At 40.8% G+C, this 22,481-nt stretch overlaps 1 protein-coding gene across 2 annotated transcripts in view; it reads left to right on the forward strand.

Moving 5' to 3' along the window:
* arhgap36 (Rho GTPase activating protein 36) overlaps positions 1–22,481 on the forward strand; it is a 112,596-nt gene that overhangs the window by 59,958 nt on the left and 30,157 nt on the right. For both annotated transcript variants that reach the window (XM_028815549.2, XM_028815550.2), the window contains exons 3-4: positions 8,417–8,485; positions 20,642–20,898. In XM_028815549.2, the coding sequence (XP_028671382.1) occupies positions 8,417–8,485; positions 20,642–20,898 (326 nt within the window). The remainder of the gene's footprint in view (positions 1–8,416; positions 8,486–20,641; positions 20,899–22,481) is intronic.

The raw sequence follows: 22,481 nt of genomic DNA on the forward strand, positions 1-22,481 counted from the left end.
TTTGATATTTACTTGATCTTGTTGACCTCATTTGCAAGTCGATTTGGACAAAAGTGTCTGCTGAGAAAATAAATGTAAATGGTATGAAATGTTAGTAGCAGCTTAAGTCCATCATGTTGACTTTACCACATGCATTAAAATATTAGAACAATCTAGACAAGAACAGGCCATTCCGCCCAACAAAGCTCACCAGTCCTATCCACTTATTTCTTTCATAAAAAACATCACGTCGAGTCTTCAAAGTCCCTAAAGTCTTACAGTCTACCACACTATTTGGTAGCTTATTCCAAGTGTCAATTGTTCTTTATGTAAAAAAAAACTTCCTAATGTTTGTGTGAAATTTACCCTTAACAAGTTTTCAACCGTGTTCACGTGTTCTTGATGAACTCATTTTAAAATAACAGTCTTGATCCACTGGACTAATTCCCTTCATAATTTTAAACACTTCAATCATGTCATCTCTTAATCTTGTTTTCCTTAAACTGAAAAAGCTCAGCTCTTTTAATCTTTCCTCATAATTCATCCCCTGTAGCCCTGGAATCAGCCTAGTTGCTCTTCTCTGGACCTTTTCTAGTGCTGCTATGTCCTTTTTGTAGCCTGGAGACCAAAGCTCCAGATCAGGCCTCATCAGTGTGTTATAAAGCTTGAGCAGAACCTCCTTGGACTTGTACTCCACACATCAAGACGCTATATAACAACGTTTTGTTTGTCTTCTTAATGGCTTCTGAACACTGTTTGGCAGTTGATAGTTTAGAGTCCACTATGACTCCTAAATCCTTCTCATAAAGTGTACTCTCAATTTTCAGACCATCCATTGTGTATTCAAACCTAACATTTTTACTTCCTATGTGTAATACTTTACATTTACTGACATTAAATTTCATCTGCCACAAATCTGCCCAAGCCTGTATGCTCACCAAGTCTTTCTGTAATAATATAACGGATTCCAAATTATCTTGTAAATCACCTATCACGGTATCATCTGCAAACTTAGTCATACTGGTATGTTTGTTCAGGTTGTTAAGATCAATGAAATGTAAGGAGTTTTCAGTGTAAAAGAGACAACTGAATTGGCCTAATTGTGTTAGGAATTCTGAAGTGTTTCAACTTAAACACCTGTGTACTGCTAGCTGTTTTTATGGATCTGGCAGCCTTACCATTGGTGTTGTAATTAGCTATTGTATTATTGCATTATGGGATAGCACACTGGGTAGTACCACTGCCTCTAGTATTCTTCAGATCCAGTACCTATACATGGACCTCGTGGAGTTTACAAATTCTCCTAATGTCCATGTGGGTTTCCTTCCACATCTTTCCAAAGATGTGCAGGTTAGGTTGTAGGCAATTCCAAACTGGCCTTCATGTGAGTGTCTATGAAGGTGTGGGTGTGTGAGCTGACACTCTCTTTCTTGCCTTGCAATCTACACTGTCAGGATAAACTCCAGCCCCCCCACAACACTAAGCTGGAGAGTGAGAGGAGATTTTACTTTTATAGTTTTTCATAATTTTACAAGTATGAGAGCCCCAAATTGAGATAGTTGGACCATCCGGTGAGGGTGCTGAGAACACCCCAGAGTGAGGGGTCTGTGTATACACATTAGAGACATTTTCATGATTACATCGTACTGATGATCTAATGGGCCTTAGTCACTTTCTGAGGTTATTCCCACATTGACCCTCACTAGGACTAGGGGAGCAGAAACTGGATAGATGGATGGGAAAGAGAAGAAACCAGAGGGGGGATCCAGCAATTCTGTCCAAGACTGAAGGCATGTTGTCAGTGCAGAATAATTCCAGTGACCAGAAAGCTTCTGTATTTCATCATTTGACTTGCACATTCCAGCCCTTTCAACTAGTAAACACACAAGGCTTTTCTTTTCTCACCATTTTGTATCCTTTTTTAAAAGCATTACACAATAAATAATGTCCGCAGAGAGATTCCATCAAGAAAGGGTTAAATCCCAGTTTAGAACTTTTAAGACGAAAATGTAATTATGCCCGACATTAATTTAAAAAACAAAAAAATGAAAATCCATCCCCTGTGGTACTTACATTTTTAAGGCTTTTATTTATGTAGTCACACAAGCTGAAAATCTAATGCAGGAAGTCTATTAAAAGCAAACTGACCACTAATGACCCAACGTAAACTTGCAGTTTTCTACAGTTATGGGAATGTGACCTTAACCATGTCTTTGTATCTGCAGCGGTTAATCCATATATTTCTGAAGCTGTTGCTTGATGGAATTGTTTAATCTGTCTGTGAAATCAAACATCTGTTCATTCAGAGGGTTTGAGGATGAAGTTTTAAAGTCTGACAGGCTGGATATTTGAGCAAAATGAGAGCTGCTCGATTTATCACTCGTTTTCCTTTCATACTATCTGTATGGTGTATAAATAAAATGAGTATGGATTCTGCCTTACACAGAAAGTGGAGTGGAGAAAAGAAGGAAATTCTTTTAACCACAAAAAATGTGGGCACATTGAGATCTCCACTACAGTGAATGAGGCATTTCATAAATTTACAGACATTTAATGAATTCAGCTAGCTACATTTAGCCCAGGGGGTACTGTACTGTACAGTTTAACACTTTCCTGCAGTATGGCGGATATGCAGTGTGAGACGGGTGCCATCTTTAGATGAAACCTCTGTCCACAGTGATCTAAGTGCTGCTTTTGATAAAATGGATCATGCCATTCTGCTAAATCATTTGGAGCATTTGGTAGGCATTAAGGACTCAGCTCTAGCTTGATTCAATCCATTGACACTTTTTCCTCCGATGCTACTATTTGTTGTAGAGTTCCCCAAAGAGCCATTCTGGCCCCCAACACTCTATGCCATATACAGTATATTTTTCCTCTAGAATCAGTCATTGAGCATCATAATATTGCATTTCATTGCTATGCTGATGACACTCCATTATATTTAACCTTAAAGCCAACCGATAAGGATTCAATAACCAATCTGATTGACTGCCTTGAGGATGTCAGATGCTGGAGGGCCAATAACTATATTCAGTTAAATGAGAATAAGACGGAAGGTGTTGCTCCTTGGAACTCCCGCTTCTATCAGTAGCCTTGCCAAAAACCTTAGCTCTTTGTCCCCCATACTAAAATGTATGTAGAAAGCCTGGGGGGCGATTTTTGATTCTTCTTTCTGCTTCAACAGACAGATAATTGCTGTGCTCAGGGGTAGTTTCTATCAACTCAGAAACGTAGTTAAAATCAAAATTTCATCTGCTGAAGACCTGCAGACTGTTATCTATGCCTTTATCTCCAATAGGCTTGATTATCATAATTCGCTGTACCATGGAGTCAGTCATAGCTGTCTCGTCTTCAGCTAGTTCAGGTTGTTAGCAGGTTCGTTCAGGTTACTCCTATCTTGGCCTCTCTTCTTTGGCTGCCTGTTAGGTTCAGGATAAGGTTCACAGTACTTCTCTAAATAATTCGGCTCCTCCATATATCTCAGATCTCCTCATCCAACTTTCTTCATCCAGGGCACTTTGATCATTTTCCCAATCTCATTTTTAGTGCCAAATTCTCACCTAATAAGGAGAGGGGATTCAAGCTTTTTCTGTGGCTGCCCCTAAACTCTGGAATGAGTTACCTTTATTCGTCAGAACTTCTTCCACAACTCTAATATTTAAATCCCATTTAAAGACTCGCCTTTTTTCTCAGGTTTTTGGAGACACTGATTGAGGCATTTATTATGCTTTGGCTTGGGAGTCATTATGCTTTTATGCTTTGAGGTTTGGAGACTTGTTTTTGTATTGTCTTTGTTAGTTTAGTCTTATTTTGTGTTTTATGTTGAAGGTTTATTTCTGTTTGAATTTGTACAGCACTTTGGTGCAGCTGTTTTTTCAATGTGCTTTATAAATAAATTTGATTTGATTTGATGTGCGTCATTGGGATATGGAACAAACGTTGAATGAATAATAGAGGGGCAGTGAAGGCACCACACTGATGGAGGGCTGTGAGGCGGTACTTTTAACTTCTGAACCAGTGTACCAAATACCCCAGGACACTATGGGGGAGCCATTAGTGCTCCAGTGTTGGCTAAGCACTGAAACCTAACCTTGGTACAATGGACTATACAATCAATTAGCTGTGTATTGTTGAATACTTTCAGTTAGGATATGTTTATCTTAGGCAGACAACTTACATTATGCACAGACACACAATCCTAAAACAAAAGCCACACCACTTTGTATATCTGACCATATCTTGCAGAGCTGCCACTGTTGATGAGACAGACACACAGAAATACTGTGTGCAAAGCTAAAATGGATATTTTATCTTATGAATTAAGGTAATTATGTACTTTAAACCGGGTGGCACGGTGGCGCAGTGGGTAGCACTGCTGCCTCGCAGTTGGGAGACCTGGGGACCTGGATTCGCTTCCCGGGTCCTCCCTGCGTGGAGTTTGCATGTTCTCCCCGTGTCTGCGTGGGTTTCCTCCGGGTGCTCCGGTTTCCTCCCACAGTCCAAAGACATGCAGGTTAGGTGGATTGGTGATTCTAAATTGGCCCTAGTGTGTGTTTGTGTGTGTCCTGCGGTGGGTTGGCACCCTGCCCGGGATTGGTTCCTGCCTTGTGCCCTGTGTTGGCTGGGATTGGCTCCAGCAGACCCTCGTGACCCTGTGTTCGGATTCAGCGGGTTGGAAAATGGATGGATGGATGTACTACAAACCAAGTCACATCCTGCCACAGGCCAGCAGTGCAACTCTAGTTATCTAAGGGCACAGATGTCAGACGCACGCCATTTCAGGGGTAAAATAATGGCCATTTGCAATGTCGACAATGTTGATAGAACCGTATCAAAAATCTCCATCACTTTCTGCTGTCCACCATCACACTCTTCAGAGTCACCAAGACTAAGGCAAGAACTAACAGCTGCATGAGGATTTTTTTTATATTTCATATCCACAACTACCATATTTGTTCTCTTTCTCAAGACCGTTCAAAGCTTGTCAAGCTTGCTACCACTCCAGCATCTGGCCTTCCTCCCAGTTTGGGAAATGCATCAACTACAAAGTTTTCACACAAACCCAGTTATGGGCACTGAATGATTTATAACACTGCAACATATCTTTCAGTTTGTAGTTTCTGAGACCCCCAGAGCCCCTGTATTTCACATGTTGTGATTCTCACAGCTAGTAAAAGGCGGCAGGGAACATAATGTAGGTATAAGAATGGCACAAGACATTGAATAGTCCGACTGGGAGTCAGTCTTTAAAAGAAGAGCCCACGCTGAGGACTGAAGAGGTACAGAAGGTTGCTTGCTAAATTGTGCAACCTCTGTGGATGGTAGCAATTGCAGAAAATTAAAAACAGGCAGCCCTGATCTGATTTAAATTAGTCTTGTTGATGTGCAATTTACTTATTGTAATGAAATTGTTGAAATTTAAAAAAAAAGAAAGAAAAGGCAGCCCCGGAACACAGTGCAGAGACCTGTAGACATTTCCCTAAAATTTGAAGAGAAAGTGTTTAACGTTCAGACAGCATCTCAAGAAGCCTGCTTTAACATTTCACATGCATGTTATCTCTCTGGCTACACTCCTAGAGGTTTGTCCAATTTCAAATTGCTTGGTGATGGAATTTCCTGTAAACAGCTTATGAGAGGCTTTGGAACAAAGATGAACTCCAGTTAATGACCGTTTTCCTTGCTATAGGAACATTCTCAAACCCTCTTAATCCAATAGCATAATACTAAGAAATGGTGTTGTGGCACAGTGGTTAGCCTTGCTGCTTCTCAGCTTGAGAGTCCAGGATGTAACGGCTAGCAAAGTTAAAATCGGTGCTGCTTGCCAACCCTGCATCCATAATGGTTTTCTTATGGTACTCTGCTGCTCCTTTCATGTCCATAAGACGTGTCTGGATGAGGTCAACTGGCAGTTCTGAACTGGCCCTGTAAGAGAGAGCGTATGACTGGTGATGGACTGATGGGCCACGCATGCTTGGAAACCACTTTGCCAACAATGCTGGCACACAAGCCAGAAAATGTAACTTCATAAAAAGAGATGGATGACTTTAAATTGTAAACTTTAAGAATTTGATGCCTACTGTTTATCATGTAATTGTATAAAAGTAAAATTAACTAGTTTCCAACAGTACACTGAAATGCACTATACAGTCACATGAAAAAGTAAGTATACCCCATGGAAATTGACTTTTGCAACATATTTGAGCAGGCAAACTGTGCCTGGAGATAAAGGTGATATACCTGAATAAAATTACAAGGAAATTAGCCTTTTTCAATCATTTGTTCAATGAAAATATTAATAGATGTAATGGTCTACTGGGGAAAAAGTAAGTCCACCCTTGGCCTCAGAAACTGCTATTGCTTCCATCAGTATAAATGACTCCTTGTAGGTGTTTTGCACAACTACCCACCATCTCTGATAATGGCTCAGTGAAATTTCTGACCACTCCTCAATTCAAAACTCCTTCAGTTGCCAGACGCTGGTGTTGTTTCTTGCATGTACTGTCCATTTGAAATCCTCCCACAGCATTTCAATGGGTTCAGACCAGAGCTTTGACTAGGCCAGTCCATAACCCTCCATTTCTTCTTTTAGAGCCATTCTTTGGTGGATTTGCTAGTGTGCTTTGCATCATTATCATGTTGAAAGGTCCATTTCTGGTTCAACTTTGTCTTTTGAACAAATGGCCTCACATTTTTCTCAAGCACACTTTGATATATAACACAGAATCCAGAGTTGACTCGATAACTGCAAGCGCTCAGACCCAATGGAAGCAAAACAACCTAAAACCAGAACATTTCCACTGCAATGTTTCACAGTTGTTATGAGGTTCTTCTGTGGTCAACTCTATTTTTGATTCATTTGTCCAAAATACATTGATTCAGAAGGATAGATCTTTGCCTAGATGTTCAATGGCAAACTGTAGTCTTGTTCTAATGTTCTTTTTGGACAGGAAATGCCTTTTCCTGGCACACCTCGCAGTAAGTCAAATTTGTCCAGTCTCTTTCTGATTGCAGATGCACACACTATGAGTTACCTACAGATCCCACAATGAAATTTTGGGGGTTTTGGAAACTTCTTTTAGCATCAAATGATCAGTTCTTGGTTTGAATTTGGTGATCCAGCCAATCCTGGACAAATTAGCAGTCATGTAAAATCTTTGCCACTTGTAGATTCCTTACAGTGGAATGACTGATTTCAAATAATATGGCAGGCTTTATAAAACACTTGCCAGACTCATAGACATCCACAACCTTGTTTCCGGGGGCCTTAGAAAGATCTTTTGATGTTGGTGTTATGGCACAACATGGATCAATAGCTAAGAGAACATCAGACCCTCGATATCTGCAGTCAATCTCATAATCTAAGTGATGTGTCACATGTCCCACCATCTTACTCACTAAGGATGTTCTTATCGTTGGCACTTAATCTGGAACTCCTGATTCTAAATTTGTGGATTGGATTTTAAGTGGCAATGAATATAGAGATTAACTTATTTTTTCCCATGTGGCAAATCTGCATTTTTGTTTACTTAGATTATGATTATACATCACATCAGTTTTATGTGCCACTTGTTCAAGTATATCACCTTAACCTGCAGGCGCTGTTTAAATTAAGATCTACTGTTTGCCTTTTTGAGTATGTTGATAAAGTTGATCATTTCCATGAAGGTACTTACTTTTTCACATGGTTGTATATAAAACAATTAATATGTAACACACTCTTTAAAAAAAAAAAAAAAAGCATGAAATGATATGTATATTACATTAAGACAGCAAGGCAAGATTATATGTCCACAGTGTATCTGTAGGGTTTTCCCTAACATTTGTAGGAAGTCAGGTTTTCTTAAATTGATTACCCTTCTGGAAAGCTGAAAATCATTTGCATTTTTTATTAAGAGGGCTATCATAGCCTTGATTATTGAATATGTCGTCCCGCCCCATGTCGTCTGAAGGAGAATTTCCTCCAAAAAGACATGTTTGTAATTTTAATTTACTTGTAGGTTTCTTTATTTAGCACATGTTTTTGATCCAGTGGGGCTTATAAACAAAATTGTTTCCATATTTATTGGCAGTTTGGCCTGCTTGGGGTCACATAGTGAGGCAGTGAGTGGGATACACCAGTGACCTTGTAGTTTACAAGCCTTATTCATTAGCCCACCTTCTGTCACCCCTGTTCTGTCTGCATTGCTGCCCCACTTCATTTTGACAGTGTGGTATTTTGCCAGGATGCTGCAGTATATGCAGTGCACTTACAAACAAGCCAATGGCTATTTCTGATGAAGTCTTGTGTTGACCTTTCTCATCTTCACCTTTCTTCTTCTGCGTGGTGAACTCAGTGTCACTCTCCATCCTGCTTGATGAGCTGACTGTCTGCCAGTGTGGGTGTTGGTGTGCACAGGTACAAATTAATCATTATTCTTATTGTTGTTATTTTCAGATTCACCCAAAAGAGAATTAAATCTGCGGATGAGACTGGATGCCTTATATAAAGAGAAAAAAGAAAAAGGTAAAAATAAATTTTTTGAAATGAATAGACTGATATTTTCATTGTTGTAGTTTAACAAAAAAATGAAGTGTGTCTCACCCAGAGTGGTGGTCTTGTGCCTTATGCCATTGTAGCTGGACTATTCTCCTGCTCATCTGTAATTCTTGTAAAGTATATAGAAAAAGAGTGTTCTTAGCCAAAACAAAAAACATGCAAAAGTTGAATATACAGGAATAATGGATTATGAAATACAGTATGTACTTTGATAATACATACAATTTATTTTCGAGAATGATGACACAGCAGGTTGCATTGCTGCCCCACAGAGCTTGGACCTTATGTGTAATCTGTGTGTCCCCTCTGTGTTCACATGGGCTTCCCCTTGGGCCTCGGGTCACCTCCTACAGTTTGGGGACTTACTGTCAGGATATCTTGGAACTCTACATAGGGCTGGTGTGAGTGAGCAAGCAGAGATTTGCAATGGACTGTCACACCACTCAGATATGATTCTACCTTTGTGCCCACTGACATTTTGGCTTGAGGTCCTTGCAACCCTGTAAGCAAAGCACCTGCAGGTGGACAAACAGCGCTGTACCTTCCGAAGAGCAAGGAAAAGGCAAAGTGAGAATATGAATGGATAAATTCATTATAGATAAAATTTAGGTTTGTAAATGTACATGTATTTCTTTATTTAGTCATTATTTTAATCCAAAATGACTTGCAAACCATTTGTGTCAAGTACAACTGCTATATTATTGCTAATTTGGTAGGTGCTTTTGCCCAGGAGGATTTCAAGGTCTGGTTATGTTACAATTGTTTGTGTTAAAAATAAGGCCACAAGCAGGCTAAGTGACTGGCTAAGGACCACAAAGTGAGTGAGGATTGTTCCAGCAGCTTTGTGTTATACAGTATAACCATTTACACTTAAAGGGATGTCATTATGTAACCAATAAAGCGTTTACATTAATTTGTAATATTAATCTCTCTCTCTCTCTCTCTCTCTCTCTCTCTCTCTCTCTCTCTCTCTATATATATATATATATATATATATATATATATATATAATCCAACATCTGTGTGTCTGTCTGCTTTTCACAAGAGAGAACTACTTAATGGATTTAGATTGGTTTTTTTTCTGTAATTTGCTGGAACATTCTGGTTGATTTTGTGACTTCTCTCATTGTGCTAAGTATCATAGTTTGTTGCGGTACCGATTTATTTGTGCGAATCTGAGAGAGTGGCTGCAGGCCGAGTAGAGGGGGCAGGACCCTCCTCACTCACATGCAAGCCTCTGGGCATTCCTTACCTCCTTACTACTTAACGGATTTAGATTGTTTTTTTTTCTATAATTTGCTTGAACATTCCAGTTGATTTTGCGACTTCTGTCATTGTGTTTAGAATCACAGTTCACTTGCAGGAGCAATGTATTCATGCTAATCCGAGACAGAGGCCGCGGGACGAGGGGAGGGGGAAGCATGACGTCAGGAGTGGGGAGCCAGACAGGGCCCTCCTCACTGTCCTGTTTCACTAATACGTGGGTAGAGCTGAAGGGGACAGCTCGTCTGTTATAAATATTTTGTATAATTTACACTGCATAGCCTATTGACATATATGGAATTTTATGTGAAGTATTAATTACTTGCCAAGGTACCTATCAAAGACAGTTAATAGAATCATTTAAAAATACTTGCTATCTCTTGCCTGCCTTTCTTCCATATTTATGTGTGCGTGTGAATGTCTCTTCATCGCCGCTCCCTTTCTTCCAATAAAAACCTGCTTCTCACACTCTCATTATTTTCAAGGCGCCTTTCTCACTTCCTGTCTGGTTTGATACTTTTCTGTCTTTTAAAGGTGACTCTCTTAGCATGCACCTTTACTTCTCCTCATGCGTCTCTCACTTCCACTTCTTCTTTCATCACTCCAACAAATCCAAACTGACCAATCATACTAAAGCCAATCTGACCAATCACATTGCTCTAAAGGGACTGGATGCACAGACCCTAGTGTTTTATTATATACTAGCCAACCCGCGGCGTAGCATACGCTGCATAATCAGGCCACTTTTTTAATGATTTTTAAGCACAGGGAAAAAATTAACATTTGAAAAATCCGTAATTCAATAAACCACCAAGAAAAGTAACATTGTAACAATGCACGGTACGAACCAACATACAATTGTCCATGACTGAAAACTGGAGGACCGCCATCGCGCCTTCTCCTCCCGCTCGGGCGTGGAGGGCGGAACGGGAGGAGAGGGGAAGGACGCCCATTCCGCCCCCTCCGTCATGCTAGTTCAGTATGCACTACCTGCTCACATGTGCCCACCCCCAACTCGTCACCTGAGCGTATGACCCGCACTTACTGGGAATTCCTCGTTTGTGGGGAACAATTGCAGCACGAATGGGGTTCAACGGCTTACCCACGCCTCTCTGCGCTGGGTAGACACACGTTGATCCATTCAGTGTAGCGCGCGTGCAGTTACCTGATGCAGGAATCTGTATAACATTGAAAGAAGTGTTGTTTCCATGAAATACATTTGAAGCGGTGGCAATGGAAGGCAAATGAACAGTCAACGTGGCTCACAGCTGGATTGACGCCATGTTTTGTGTCACCCGACCATGGTAGTAGCGAGGGGGGGGGTGAACAAAGGACAGGGACGTAATCAGTGTGAGCATATGACCCGCACTTACTGGGAATTCCTCGTTCGTGGGGAACAAATGCAAGCCCCGGTTTCCAGCACGAATGGGGTTCAACGGCTCACCCACGCCTCTCTGTGCCGGGTAGACACACATTGATCCATTCAGTGTAGCGTGCGTGCAGTTACCTGATGCAGGAATCTGTATAACATTGAAAGAAGTGTTGTTTCCATGAAATACATTTAAAGCAGTTTCTGGGCGGGGCTTCGTTGTTTCTTTCCCATGGTTTTCGATGGTGGATGCGGTTGGGTGTCGTAACCGAAAAGAATAATGAAAAGTCAACGTGGCTCAGAGGTGCATGTGGACTCCTAGCACAGACGAAAGTGACTTACGGGGTGGTCGGTGAGTTGTAGCGTCCGGGCACATGAGCAGGCAGTGTGAATGCCTAGAGGGCGAGGGTGGACGCGGGCCAGGGAATAAGGAGTGTTGGTGGGTGGGGAAGCGTTTTCCGTGTTCCTGCAGGACCATCTAAGAAGACGCATGTTTGTCGCGGATGCGGTGGATGCGGGCCGGGGAATAAGGAGTGTTGGTGGGCGGGGAAACGTTTTCCGTGCTCCTGCAGGACCATCTAAGAAGACGCATGTTTGTCGCGGATGCGAATTGCAGTATGTAGCGTGTAAAACTGTTTGTGATGGTGCACGCGGTCGTGCGTCGTAACCGAAAAGTCAACGTGGCTCAGAGGTGCATGTGGACTGCAGCTCAAACGAACATAAATGACGGCGTGTTTTCCAAGGCGTCGCGTCCGAGTTGGTGGGCGTGGCTCTGCAAGTTGTTGTCGTATCCAATGGTCTTAGAGTTGGTGGGCGTGGCTGTCTTGCGTGCTTTCCATGGGTGGCTACTTGTCAGCGGCTTAGTGAATTATATATATAGATTAGATAGACAGATAGATTGTATTACCTCATTACTTTATAATGACACATTCTACCATTTTTAGCCTTTTTTTTTCTTTTCTGAGTCACACACATCATGAGTGAATATCAGCTTCATGTTATGAAGAGAACTCCTCACAGACAGAACAGAGATCTTGAATAGAAGCCTTGTGTCTGATTGTGTGAGGCAGCAGCAGCCCTAACCACTGTTCTACCATGGCACACAAAAACTGTATGCAATACAGAAGGAATTATTTCATTTGGGCAGTACAGCATTGGACTGAGGTGTTGCCTCACAGAATATGAGTCCCAGACAGTTTGATCAGGAGTTTAAGTGTCTGTTGTGATGTATCTGAGTGCTCTCTGCATGCTTTGTGGAACGTGAAGTTTCCTCAGTCTGATAACATGTTGCTATGAGAATCATGGTCATTTTGGTGGCCTAAGCAAGTGACATAGCCTGGTGTTATATTTATAGTCCAAGGTGTACAGGGTGAACTGAAAAGGGGACAGGACTGCTCCTTGTGGTGCTCCAAAGTTGCTCGCATCCATATCAGAAACAGTCTTAAAAATTGTGGTCTGCGTGAGGGACAGTCCGTTATACAGGACATCACAGGCCCATCCACTTGCATATCTCTGAGTTTACCACTTAACAGGGATAGCTTGGTGGTATTAAAGGCATTTAAGAAATCAAAAAACAATCTTCACAGTGCCGCCAGCTTTCTCCAAGTGACAATAAGCCTAATGAAGCAGATAGGTAATTGCATCTTCCATTTCAATCTTGGTCCAATAGGCAAACTTCTGTGGGTCCAAACGGTTTTTCGCAAGTGGACTCCTATAGTCCAGGACCATCCTCTTTAAGGTCTTCATTATGTGGGACATAAAGACAAGTGGTCTGTAGTAATTAGATGAAGAGGCATCTGCCTTCTTTGGAATTATAACGATGCAGGATGTTTTCCATAGCAGTGCCACTTTTGGCAGCTTTAGTGACAGACTGATCAGGTGACAGAAGATACCACAAAGTTGGTCAGCACAGGCCGTAAGAAATTGAGAACTGGCCCCAAAGGCTTTTCCTGTGTCTAGCCTCCTCAGTTGTCTCCACACTTGGTCTTCAGTTATGGACAGCCCATACTGATGATCAAAGGCGGACTCATCATTGGCCATACCAGTTGAAATGGAAGTGGTAGGACTTGTTAATGCAGTAGGGATGGTATTCAGGGAATGGACATTGGTCTATTGGGAATGGTCTATTTAAAAATTGTTTTAGGGGGTTAGCTTTGTCCAAATTTCCTTCTAACACCTGAGACTTGGATTGCATGCTGAATTGCCCAGTCCATTTCAAACATCCTTCCTGTTTTTCTGTTTTAGCTCTGTAAGCTCCCTTTCCTTCGTGTAGCTTTAGAACCTCCTTGTCACTAAATTGGAATGCTCTCCTCTTCTCATTCAGGAGATGCTGTGTGGTGGCAACTCTACAAGTGCTGTAGTGGTGCCATTCTGAATATACCTACAGTATTACAGTCTAACAATAAAACATTTAATGTTTGTGTGGTTGCACAAGAATTGTACTAATAGGTAACAAGCAGTAAAATGGCTCAATAATTGGGATGTCCGCCATTCAGCCCCAGAGAGCCAAGTTTGAATCCCAGCCTTCCAGCATGGTTACAGTTTCTGTGCCTTATCTTTGTGTGTGTGATTCCTTCAGGTACCCCTAAACTAATACTGTACATTAGGCCAACTCCCGTGGAGTGTATGTGTGCATGTTGTGTCATGGTGTATGTATGCTGTTCAGTGTTGCTTTTGCACTTGATTCTTCCAAACTTTACTACGACCATTAAGAAAATCGATGGCTATATTCTTATGGACCTCTAGTCCATGGCTGTATGAAGTCGTGTGCCCAAAGCTATCACAATGGCTCCCTGTGACCCTGAAGTGGAAAAGGCAGATTGTTAAAAAAATGATTGTGAAGCAATGTCACCTGGCATGGCATGGCAGAGCAGTTATTAGCACTGCTGCTTTACAGCGCATGGACACTTAGCTAAAAATCCCAGGCCTGGCCGCTGCCTTGTGGAATCTACTACTTTCTCTGGGGACTCCAGTTTTCTTCCCACATCACAAACACATGCATGTGAGGATAACCTTGAGGGAGTGTGGTTGTGGGTGTGTGTGTATGTTCTGTGATGGGCTGGCACCCTGTCAAGGATTGGCTTGTACCACAAACCTTATGGCTGCAGACTTTATGACCCTGAATTAGACAAAGCAAGTACAGTAATTGAATAGACAATATAATCTAAACATTACATCTTGTATGATATGTGCATTATTCTACTATATTCTACTATAATACCTTATCAGATATATACTGTAGAATGATGTTCACTTCTATTTGAATTAAAATGAACAAATGCATCCTCATCCTTAACTCTTGCAGAACTCCTTTCACAAAAATCATTAGTGAAACTGTAGATCTTCCCCAATCTCAACTACTCAGCCAAGCACTTTAGAAGAACCCGGCCATTCTAAAAGCTCCTCACTTCCAGCCCCAGCAGGTAACAGGGGAATTGTGGGAATGTCCTGAGGTTCATGTGAACATTTCACGCACAAAGCCAAAGACACAGCCATTAGGGACAAAAAAATGTTTATTATTTTAAAGGAAATACTAAAGGTCCCGATATGGTTACCACACAAATGTAAAACATATGTCGTTCTTAATTACCATTTCTGTAGAGAATGCATCTCCAGAAAGTGCTGACGACAATCCACGCTGGAGTCTTCTTCAAGCCTGTGATTTGTGATTCACTCTCAATGAGACCACACACAACTTGTCGATCTGTTTTTAAAGTGCTAATTGCTGCCATTCGTCCCTGGCCACAGAGCATGAAGGAAACATTTGGTTGTAACGTGAGTTGATGCTAGGAAGGTACTCAGGCACTTGTATTTATTAATGGCTCCAGTTGTGTTTGACTTTCAGTGACTAATGGCACAGTCCTAGTTATCATTTAAAATAGTGAATGTCAGTCAGACAGTCTTCATTTTATATACTGCAGCTTGTATTTTGTGAAGTGCACAGGATCTCTGCTAAACAGGTTCTTTTATCATGCTGCATAACGGTAGCCCAAAGACACTGACACCCAACTCAAAACACTCAACCAGTAGCTGAAGGATGTAGCTTACCTTTTAATCCTGATTTAACTTCTTAAAACAAAGAGCAGTCAAAGCACAGAGAGGCAGCACATCATCAGAACTTGAGTCTCTGATTCGACAGGATCTTGGGTAAATGTGTGATGTGTGTGTGTGTGTGTGTGTGTGTGTGTGTGTGTGTGTATGTGTGTGTGTGGCTGCTCTTCTACAGTATGTTCAAATAAAAGCTTCACAGGCTCTATGACTTCTAACAAGACAGCATTCTTATATGTAAGGCAGAAAGACAGGAGCAGCAGCGTGGTGTGGTAGCTATCCTTTTTATAATTATTATAATATTATTTACAAAATTTGGCAAATGAACAGTATAATTCCATATCCCAACCAATCCCAACCAAATATTCTGCCGGTTTTTGACTTACCAGTTTAATCTTATATCCTCTCTCTGGATATTTGTACTACAAAAAGGTTTGGTTGAATCCTCAACCAGTCACCAGGTCATGGGGGCAATTTTAAACTGACCCTCAGAAACACTTGGATCAGGAAGGACACATGACTAATACACCATGAAGGGATCTCCTGTGGTGCAAACTGTGAAAGGTGAATGGGGAAAACCGTGATGTGAAAAAAAAATAAAAGGAATTTGGTGAAAGTCTCCTGTTGTTTGGGGTGGGGGGGTTAACAGATCAGAACAAAAGAAAGCACTTTGGCTAACTTGATCCTAGGTGCTGTGTTTAATAAAAGAACAAATACTCCCTTCTCTTTCCTTTTCTTTTCTTTTCATTCTGAATCAGATTTTATGGTCATTCTCTCCTCTCTTCGTCTCCCATTTGTTTATTGAGCTTACTTTACTCTCTATTTCCTTCATCTGTGTCTTTTATGACAAAACTGATGAGAGTGAAGGTGAGAAGTGGTAGGACACAGGCAAACTTAACAGTACCTAATAAACATTGACGTCACCCTTTACTCCCTATTGTCCCTTTCTCTGTGAACACAATAGCAAACTGGTGCTCACTCCACTGGAGCCCAGAAAGCTGTAAAGCTGTGAAGTTCAGTTCCTGCTGCTCATACACAAACTTAAGCTACTGCAGTATTAATGGCTTTCCAACTACAAGACAAATCAAAAGTAGTAGTAACTAGTGTTCATGGTGAATTTCTCTTTACATACTGACTTTGATATATTGAAATGAGCAAAAATTAAAATAAATATATGTATTTTTAGCAAACAGCTTTTTCTTCTTCTTTCAGCTGCTCCCGTTAGGAGTTGCCACAGCGGATCATCTTCTTCCATATCTTTCTGTCCTCTGCATCTTGCTCTGTTACACCCATCACCTGCATGTCCTCTCCCACCACATCCATAAACCTTCTCTTAGGCCATCCTCTTTCCTCTTCCCTGGCAGCTCTATCCTTAGCATCTTTCTCCCAATTTACCCAGCATCTTTCCTCTGCACATGTCCAAACCAACACAATCTCACCTCTCTGACTTTGTCTCCCAACCATCCAAATTGAGCTGACCCTCTAATGTCCTCATTTCTAATCCTATTCATCCTCGTCACACCCAATGCAAATCTTAGCATCTTTAACTTTGCTACCACAATCTCTGTCTCCTGCTTTTTGGTCAGTGCCACCGTCTCTAACCCATATAACATAGCTGGTCTCACTACCATCCTGTAGACCTTCCGTTTCACTCTTACTGATACCCATCTGTCTCAAATTATCTCCTGACACTCTTCTCCACCCATTCCACCCTGCCTGCACTCTCTTTTTCACCTCTCTTCCACAATCCCCATTACTCTGTACTGTTGATCCCAAGAATTTGAACTCCTCCACCTTCACCAACTCTACTCCCTGCATCCTCACCATTCCACTGACCTCCCTCTCATTTACACACATGTATTTTGTCTTGTTCCTACTGACCTTCATTCCTCTCCTCTCTAGAGCATATCCCACCTCTCCAGGGTCTCCTCAACCTGCTCCTTACTATCGCTACAGATCAAAATGTCATCAGCAAACATCATAGTCCACGGGGACTCCTGCATTTATTTACAGCAACTCTGACCCATCCATACGCAACTTTTGATGAGACTGAAGAACAACGACAACCTCGATCAAGTAGGGAAATGCAGCCAAACTAGCTAGATGATAACTCAAGCATATAATAAATGATATCACCAAGCCATTATTATAATGTGTGTTGATGTGACAAACATATTAAACCTTAAAAGTGAAGAATATAATCTACAGACTGTACTGTATGGCAGTTTCCAGATGCACAGATAAGTCACTTGAGTTTACATTGGCTACCTGTTGTCATTTCTTAGGATTAGAAGCCAATGCAGTCATTTATTGTCAATAATTACATTAAGTATAAACACGATTATGATTCATTCCCTGCGTACAGAAAGCTGTAAATATCGTGACCTTTAGCCTATACATAGTGTAATGGTAGACACAACATCTATCTATCTATCTATCTATCTATCTATCTATCTATCTATCTATCTATCTATCTATCTATCTATCTATCTATCATAGCTTACTTGGTGTCACCTGAAGACTATGAAAATGGTCATATATGAAGGAAATGAGCTTTTAAGGGGTAGCAGGATTTTCTTACCCCTGACGATGTCTGGCTTCTGAACCAGTTCAGGCTCCCTAGAGCCAATTCCTTTGGAACTTTGTGCTGAATTGGGCCCAGAATTAGAAAGACAGGCCTTTCCAAAATTGAGTTTCACCCATTCATGTCCAAGTTTTAACAACAGTTAGCTTTCTGGTAAGCACCTATCAGAGGGAACAGGCCAACAGGTCAGAATCATCTCAGGTAAGCATCATCTCCGTTGTGCCCACTGTACTGAAAGCCATTAACTAACTGATGAGGTGTTACGTTCAGTTTCCTTGTGGTGTGAGTCTACAGGACCAAATAAAAAGGCAATCTGCAGCAGTGTTTTCTGATTGTAGTCGGGGCAATTGACTGCTCTCATGTTGCAATAAGGGCGAGAATGAAGCTGCTTTTGTTAAGTGTAAACTGTTAACATTCCATTAGCACACGAGTCATCTGTGATGCCAACATTAGACTGACAAACATCGTGGCTTGGTGGCCTGGGTCAACCCATGATTTATTTATTATCAGGCAAAACCGCGTTGGTAGACAATATGTCAGTTATACTGCATGTGATGATTGGCTTGTTGGTAAGGTAGCGGGCTGAGCCCTCATTGTTTCATATGGTCTATACTATTCATGTAACAGCAATCATGTCATTCCATGTGCCAGGTCATAGTGACTACCCAGTAGGGTGCAGGGTCATCTGGCTTCATATTAATGAATTTGGGGGTGGAAAATTATTACGCTGTGCCACATTATGTAATACAGTGCGTGTAATCACTACGCCACAGATCTTCATTGGCTGGCAGAGCAGCCTCCCACCTGATGCATCCAGGCACCACAATACTGCATTCAAGAGCATGTGGGGCATTGTAGTGCTTCTCCTCCATGCTATGGGACTCAGAGAAAGGTGCCAGCATCTGAGCAGGTAGCCACCATCTTCAGGCATATCTAATGATGTGATTGCTGTTACAATGAATAGTTTAGGCCGAAAGAAACACTGAGAGATCAGCCACGTACTTCTCCAACAAGCCAGTCATCACATACAGCACCATCAGCACCATTATCATCACTCTGCCAATGCTACTTTACCTCAAAATAAATGAATTCTGTGTTGACCCAGGCTACCGAGCCATAATTATCAGTCTCATCTTGGCCCAGTGCAGGTACAGATCTCCAACACAGTTCATGCAAGTCATAATGAATGCTACCATTAAAGAATCTTTCAGCCTGCAAATAGAGTTGTATTTCATAGCCCTCTGTTTACCAAAAAAAAACAACAAAAAAATAATATTGCACTATGGTCAATGCAACTACCTTCCCAATCCTCATTACTGTAAGGAAGAAGCTATCTTAGGCAGACAATCACAATTAAAATCACATAACACTTTTCACTGTTGGCACAAATGGCTTCACTTAACAGTCCGTTTCTGTTTGTGACCAGAGAATTCCCAAATAGAGACACCAGCCTCCCATCACACTGGGGACAAGGCTAAATCTAGTATTTGAAAGCAACGCCTTCTGGCTCTAAACCATTCCTGGCATTGCCTCAATAACCCTAACAACAGTACAGTTTTAAAGCAGAGCCCCGTAAGTCACATCCATTTTGCTTACAATAAAGGAAAAAAAAATTAATTAGCTTTAATGCATCAACTTGTTTAATATTCATAGGCAGCCCTCTCAGAAGAGACACGATGGTGGTACACGATGGAGACTTTTGGCTCATGAGTTACACCTCATAACAAAGGCTTAGGATTTAGCCTTCATCATTAACACACAGCATGTGACTCTGAACTACTCGCTCAGTCTGCCTGTTGCTTAGTCATACATGAAAATGTGAGAAAGTGCTCTTGAAAATGTGCGTTTGTTTGAGTGCTTAACAATAGAGCAATAGCCATTATTTTATACAGGAGTTAATTATTAAGCTTTTTACAAGCAAATTCATACCTCACTACAAGATCCATCAATATATTTGAGTATCACAATGAAAGATATGGCAGATCAGCTTGTGAAATATGCAGACCCTACACCTACTCTAACAAATGGTGTCATGCCTTTCCAAATTCATTTGTTTCCACTTCAGCACATTTTACGTGTAAATTGAATTTTTTAGTGTATGAAGGATTGGCAACTGGCTTCACTTTGCATGAAAGGCCACTTTCTATAGTGTTTGTTCTTCAGTGATTGGTTTAATTTTTTACTCGGCTCCTGTCCAATCAGTGCTTGAGTTCTTCTGTCAGAATGTCCTGCACTTTTACTAAGCACGCAGCAAACACCTGGGCCAATACTGACACTTGAGGAGTGTCTCCTAAAAGGAGTTGGTTGAGTAGGCAGAGAGTGATGAGCCCCTAGTGCCATCCTTATTCATGGCTAGATGACCTTCACTCAAAGCGACTTTGCTCTTTAAAAAATTGTGGGTCATTTTGGACAAAGTATTTGCATAGATCATATTATGTACTGTATGTGTCCCTGCCAAATGCTTATATCTTATTAAAGTGGGCCAAAATTCAGATAGACAGCATGTTAACAATGTATGAATTTATAAAAAGGACCTGTTTTCAAAAGCACCCATGATGAACTGAGCTCTACAATTTTGTTCATTTCTATTTGAAAAGTTTTTCAGTTAACAATAATACTGGTATTAAAGTGTTTAAAATATGACATTCAGCCATGCATTCATCATTTTTTAAATCCATTCATCTCCGTTCAGGACCCACTGACATGGGATACACAGCCTGGGGCAGCACAGTCACACACACCACTATCCATAACTCATATGAGGCCAATTTAATGTCACTAAAGCACCTGCCTTTATGGTATAAGATGAAAAACTACAGCAAAAACTACAGAGAGTAACACAATGCATTTTTGTTTTCAGGATATCACCCCCAGGTGTTTGGCATTCCCCTCTCTGAAGTCATTGCATTTGACCGAATCTACAAGCAAAAGCAGGATGCACTGAAAGAAAGTCGTCGAAATTGCCTGAACCTGGAAGCCAGTGTTATGACATTCAGAACACAGAAGCTGAATAATTTTTTTTCTTTGAGCAGCTCACTCAATGTATCATGCTATAATTCCCGTGGATTGTCTTCTTTGTTGGAAAATGACGTAAATGATGTAAAGATTCAGAGAAGGGTATGTCATCTAACTTAATCATCACTTATTTTCATATATTATTAAAATAATACATGGAAAAGTCTTTTCTAAACTAGGCACTGTGGTTAATGGTTCCACTTGATAGTTCCAAGAACCTGGCTTTAAATCCTGGTTGGGTCACTGTGTCGAGTTTTCATGTTTCTCCAGGTACTCCATTGTCTTCACTTGTCCCAAAAATGATGATGAGTGTGTGTGACTATAAAACAGACAGTTGTGTGAGTGTACCCTGTGATAGACTGGATCAAGTGGGTTCAGAATGTTATTCTCTACAACACTAAACAGGAAAAACAGGTAGAGAAAGTGGATAGTTACTGTGAATGGATAAGTGCAATATTGTTAAAATAATATTGGCAGTATAATCATACTTGAAAAGACCCTCATATGTGTTCTCTCAAACCAGTCTGTAAATGTTACAAACTCTACAATCTTGATCCCTTACATCAATACAATATGGATTTGCTGTGCTATGGTGAAATATAACAGATAAGAGCAAAACATGTTTTGAAGCAAAGAGGCCATTCAGCACAGCATGGCTCACTAATACTAATTTATCTAACATTCTCAAAATATGATCAAGCTGAGGTATGAAGTTCTATAAAAAGCACTAGAAGACTTGGTCCACAATTATCCACATGAGGAAACATTTGTGCAAAACTGACCCTTAATTAGCTTCTCCCGTGTCCATTTCTTTGTCAAATACCTGATTTTAAAGCAAAATCTGGATTCCATATCAGATATTTAAACTTCTGTCATACATTTTTTTTAACTATATTTCATAAACTGAAAAGATTCAACATTCTTCAATTGTTCCTCATTCCTGGAAGTCCTGGAGTCAGTCTATGAACTATTTTTGCAATTTGTTGAACCAGTGAGCTAAAACCTGATAAAAGATCTCAGACTGCTGAGGCAATTTTCAGCGAGGAGGAAATATTGAGGAGGTGTGCAGGACAAGGGCTTCCAACGTAGCAGATAACTTTCAAAAATGATGAACAAAGACTACATTAAGAAACACATACATTTTTGATGTTTTTAACTGAAGATGCCACTTTCAACAAGTGGCTAGAAGTGCCCAGGCTGCATTAACTTCTTTGGAAGCCTGACTGATGAAAGCCCCTCAGTCTTTGAGCATTTTGAAAACCCTTCTTGTGTTTAATATGTCCTTCCTTAGCTAGCACATGCCATTCATAAGGGTGTATAACACAAACAGGGAGATGCTGCTTGTTGTGCACTGTCCTTGAGAATTTTTGTTAACCTCCCTTTGTCCCATTCAGGGACTTTCACACCCTCTCAGTTAACATCTAATACTTACAGTAGCTCCCATTAAAGTCAGCTGGCAAAAGTTTAACAAAATTGATTCTATGAAAAGAAGGGAAATACTAATATCTTTAATTTTGTCCTTTCACTGTTCATCGAGTACTGTAAGATATTCCTTTGACATCAGAATAACGGCTTTGAAATTTTCCTTTATAAGCATCATAAAAATCCTTTCATTTTATAGTTCAGGAACTGACACCTCCTGTTTTAAAATAATAAATACTCATAAGGGAGGGTAATGCAAACAA

This window comes from Erpetoichthys calabaricus, chromosome 12 (genome assembly GCF_900747795.2).
Source record: "Erpetoichthys calabaricus chromosome 12, fErpCal1.3, whole genome shotgun sequence".
NCBI lineage: Eukaryota > Metazoa > Chordata > Cladistia > Polypteriformes > Polypteridae > Erpetoichthys > Erpetoichthys calabaricus.